The 4,561-nt window shown below is 57.3% G+C and overlaps 1 protein-coding gene across 1 annotated transcript in view; it reads right to left on the reverse strand.

Moving 5' to 3' along the window:
• Positions 1 to 4,436, reverse strand: part of RNASEH2A (ribonuclease H2 subunit A) — a 6,740-nt gene extending 2,304 nt beyond the window's left edge. The window contains exons 1-6 of the mRNA XM_007469097.1: positions 4,277 to 4,436; positions 2,857 to 3,062; positions 1,568 to 1,992; positions 1,281 to 1,352; positions 1,029 to 1,155; positions 851 to 938 (exon numbers count right to left, since the gene is read on the reverse strand). Coding sequence (XP_007469159.1) covers positions 851 to 938; positions 1,029 to 1,155; positions 1,281 to 1,352; positions 1,568 to 1,694 — 414 coding nt within the window. The 5' untranslated portion in view covers positions 1,695 to 1,992; positions 2,857 to 3,062; positions 4,277 to 4,436. The remainder of the gene's footprint in view (positions 1 to 850; positions 939 to 1,028; positions 1,156 to 1,280; positions 1,353 to 1,567; positions 1,993 to 2,856; positions 3,063 to 4,276) is intronic.
• Between the last annotated feature and the right edge of the window lie 125 nt (positions 4,437 to 4,561).

Genomic DNA, 4,561 nt, shown 5'->3' on the forward strand with positions numbered 1-4,561 from the left:
AGAGTGTTCTAGTGCAAAGGCCCTGAGGTGGGACCATGTCAAGTACGCTGGACAGCAGTACGGGGACCACATGTCTAGAACAGAAATGAGGTCAGAAAAGTAACAAGAAAAGTAATCTCCAGAGCATTTATTATTCTCAAAAATCCCCTTTACTATTTGCTTACCAGCTGCCCATCCATCTCCTCTGATTTGGTCATGAACCCGAGGGCAGGCTCCTTGTCTGTCTGCTTCAGTACTGCATCGTCAGCTCCACATTCCAGCCCTGTACCTCAGCCACCTTCTCAGCAAGGCCTCTCTTGTTACATTCTCTATCTCAAGTATATTTACCCTTGTGAGTCTCTCAAAATGGTCTGTCCTTTGCCTTGCAGCACTCGATGCAATGCCAACTTATAATTCTCTCTGGTGATTTAATCTCATTCTTCCCTTGCCTGTAAACTTTCCTGATTTAATTCCCACTGTGTTCAGAAAATTAAACGTCGAGATTTACATTTCAAAAACGTAAATGACTGTCTGCTGTGTGGGGGGCACACTGTAGGGGAGGGGGCTGGAGGAGGATGGGGCAGGGATCCAGGAGGGGAGGGTGCCCTGGGCTAGGATGCAGACTGCGGTCGGGGGGAACAGATGTGGGATTCGTTCTAAACACTGAGCCTTTAGAATATGGAAATAGATTAGATGGGGGTGACGCTGGGGGCCCCACCATGGTCCTCAGTGGGGCACACATTTAAGGTAGGAAAAACAGTAGGACATCAACAGCAGTAAAACACATTCCTGAATCATCCATCGCACTTCTATACTCCTATTTCATCCTGAGGTGATTAAATGGGGACAATCCAACCAACAGTTAGCTCACCTGGGCCACTTTCACACCCTGGTCCAACGCATACTGCATCAGCCCAGTAGCTGTATCATGAGACAGGGAGTTCAGGTTGTATTTGACCCTGTGGCGGTGGACAGAGCCCAGTCAACATCGTTCCAGCCACCCATCCCTTCCAGCCCATGATGGCTACCCCCGCCCCGGGACCCCTCACCGCCCAAGCATGCTGGTAGAGATGAGGTTTGGAGACAGCACGTCCAGTGCCCAGCCCACAAAGTCTCCGTCCTCCTCCATTTTCGCAAAGAGCCTGTGCCGCTCGCTCTCCGACAAGGTCTTTGAGTCTGGGTGGAGGGGTGGGAGAGAAGGGGAGCGGCTGGTTCCCCCAGTTCCTGCTCTCCCCCTCCACCTTGCACCCGCCCCTGAACATGCCCAGGAACCGCCTCCCTAGATCTACCCCAGGGCTCACCTGCCACTTTCAGGGCCTCCAGATCTGCCAGGCGGGACAGGGGGCAATAGCAGATGGCGTAGACCATGGGGCCTGGGGAAGTGGGGGTCCAGTGAGCCCGTGAAAGCCGCCATCTCTATTCCATCATCACCGCTTTTTTTTTTTGGTGCCATCACCAATGCCATCGCCATCACCACTATCACCACCACCACCACCACCCCCGAGTGCGGTGCAATCCCAGGTCCTGTTCCAGTGCAACTTGCATCCACTTTATCACGCCCCTCCCCGACCCAGCCCTGGGGGCGCACCCAGCACCGGGCCCCGGCCCGCTTCATCGACGCCCAGGACGCAAGGCTCCTTGCGGCACACAGAAGGTACAGGCGAGTTCAGGCGACAGCGGCCCGTATTGTCTCTCTCCAGCTCGCTGAGATCCATGCCGCCTCAGCCGCCGCCACCAGCGGCAGGAACAAAGTCTGCAAGGAAAGGTCTCTGCGCGCTTTTTCCGCGGGCCCAGAGGCAGTGCTAGCTCTCGACCAATCGCCGCGCAAGACACGCCCCAAACGTTCCCGCCGCCGTTGACGTTTGCGCAGCACACGCCGACGTCGCTGCCGTGCAGCTTCCTGGGAATTGTAGTTCCCGAGGCTGACCGCCGAACTCTGCGGTTGGGGAACTGGATGGGCGGGGTCGCTTTCCAAGCTCCGCCCGGGTGTCACTGGAGCTCCGCCCGCCGGGGCTAGTGGGAGGAGAGGGAAATAAAGGGGAAATTGAGGGGGGCCTTGAAGGATTCGACCCGGTCAGAGCCTAGAAGGTCAGATACCACTAGACTCCCAGAATACGGTGTCCGCATCACTGAGTTCCTGTCCCCCATCTGGTTTCAGGCTCTGTACTCGAGGTCCCTGCCACTCCACACAGTCTAAGCCCCCTGGACTAGGTATCCGGGCTCACGCTGGGCTCAAACCTTCGGACTTGGAGTCCGCCAGCTCTTTCTCCGTAGCTCACCGGGAGAGCCACCTCCCCGCCTCTCGCCTGCTTTCTACCCTCTCTCTCATCCGGGCTAAGTCTCTCCTACCCCCGAACCGAGATCCCAGACCTCTACAGACTCCGGCTCAGAGTCTCCGCCCACCACGCAGGCTCCTTTCCCCTCCATCCCCAATTCAGGGTTCATGCTCCCGCCCCCTCTCCCACCCTTCTCCCTCTTTCTCCCACGTCTTAGCGAGGAGCACGCCTCCCAGATTTGTCCACCACTCCAACGACATGTCTCTTTCTATTCCCTGCTCTCAACAGAGCTCACGCCCTCAGACTGTGGGTTTCTGTTCCTCATCAGGGTCCCAGTTCCTCCATCTCCGTTTTCCCCTCCCCGCCCCCACCACCTTTCTTCCTTTCTCCTCGGATATCAGCGGGGCTCACATCTCCTGACTCAGCCCTCCCTTCCCACGCTGCACTCAAGCCCCAGATTTAGTGCCCCATTGTTCCCTCTTCGAGGCCCGCCTCGTACCTGCCCCTCAGAGCCCTTCCTCTCTCCCCGCCCACCCTGGGAACCCGCAGCCCCGGATTTGCCCACCAGGCCAGCCCCGCCTCCTCCGCGCCCGAGGCTCACCCGGGCTCAGGGCCTCCAGTCGCAGTCGTTCGGCTCGCAGGATGAACAATCTCGTTGCCGGCAGGGCCTCACCTGAACCAGATTCTCGCGGTCCATGAACACCGGGCCCGGCGCTGTGCCCACAGCCTCGCGGCTGCGCTCCTGCTTGCCCAGGTCGCAGAAACAGCGCCACTTTCCCCACGGGCCAAGGGCAGAGTCTTCCAAGTCTAGGGATGGAGGGCCAGGTAGGAGGGAACCTTTCCCCCCGCACCCCCAGGGAGGGAGGAGGAGAAAGACACTAACAAATCATAACAGTTCGTATTTGCTCAGTTGTGTTTCTGTGCCAGGTACCCAGCCATAGATTATCTCTAATCTTACCATTAGTCCCAGGTGGGGAAACTGAAACTTAGAACAAGCCACCCTTCCAAGCTCACACAACTGGTGAATGGCCCAGAGGGACTGCAAAATGACACTTCCCACCTGTGCCTGCCTGTCCAGTTGGGAATGTGGTACAACACGCTTGGTGTCCACCATCTGAAGATGACTCCTCTCTTCAGGGGCATGATCTTGAGCCTGTCCAACTGGCACAGTGTCACCTGACCAGCAGGGTTGCCAGGTGGTAAATTAAATGACATAATTGTCATAATGAAGGTACTTAAAGCCCCTGGCGATGTGCTAGTATATAATACAAAAACAATTATTATGATCACTTTCAAAGCAGCTACAACGTTTAACAGATGCCCTCTGCCAGACAACACTGGCCTCTTTCCAGTCCTCTGTCTGGCCTTTTGGCCTTGGCACTTGCTGTTCCAACTCCCTGCTGCACTCTTCCCCCTAAATCTTCGCATTTGGGGCTTTTGCTTGTCATTCCGGCTGCACTGGTTACCTATCTTCAGTCGGGCCTTCTCTGACTTCAGAAGTTTACCTGCACCCTGCCTTTTCTATCTCCGCCTTTCCCAGCACTTATCCATGAGTTTATGGATATGTCTGCGTCGGTATTTATTGCCTGCTCACGTCCCCTCTCCCGGTGTAGGCTGACTTAAAGACAGTCTCTATCTCAATTTACAGATGAGAAAACTGAGCCTCAGAGAAAAGTAATCAGCCCAGGGGCGCCGCCAGTGCATAGCTGGGCAGATTTGTTTTTTTTGTTTTTTTTTTGCGGTACGCGGGCCTCTCCCGTTGCGGAGCACAGGCTCCGGACGCGCAGGCTCAGCGGCCATGGCTCACGGGTCTAGCCGCTCCGCGGCATGTGGGATCTTCCTGGACCGGGGCACGAACCCGTGTCCCCTGCATCGGCAGGCGGACTCTCAACCACTGCGCCACCAGGGAAGCCCCTGGGCAGAGATTTGAAGTCCCTGAAGGAGGGCCTATTTGCAGCCAGATGGTGAAGTGGGGCAATGAAGCACCTGTCTGCACTATCACAGCCGCAGCCTGCAGTTACCTTTCTCCAGATGCTGCAGCCGCAGCTGCTCCCAGGTGTCCCCTTCTCCCTGCTCGCCGAAGTATTGGTAGTCGGGGGAAACCTGGGCAGGGGTTGCCAGCAGCAGGAGTATCAGAGGCAGCAACAGTAGTGCCACACCGCTCCGGGCCATGCCGGACTCAACCGACCCCTGCTCGCTCCAAAGAGGAGCCCCGCGCATCACCCCCGCGGGCCGACGCAGTGGTTGGGGCCGGCGGCTGCGCGTCTCCCCCTGCCGCCCGCGGGCAAGTGATCGCGGCCGGCTCC

Source organism: Lipotes vexillifer, unplaced genomic scaffold, assembly GCF_000442215.2.
Source record: "Lipotes vexillifer unplaced genomic scaffold, Lipotes_vexillifer_v1.1 scaffold1699, whole genome shotgun sequence".
Taxonomy (NCBI): Eukaryota; Metazoa; Chordata; class Mammalia; order Artiodactyla; family Lipotidae; genus Lipotes; species Lipotes vexillifer.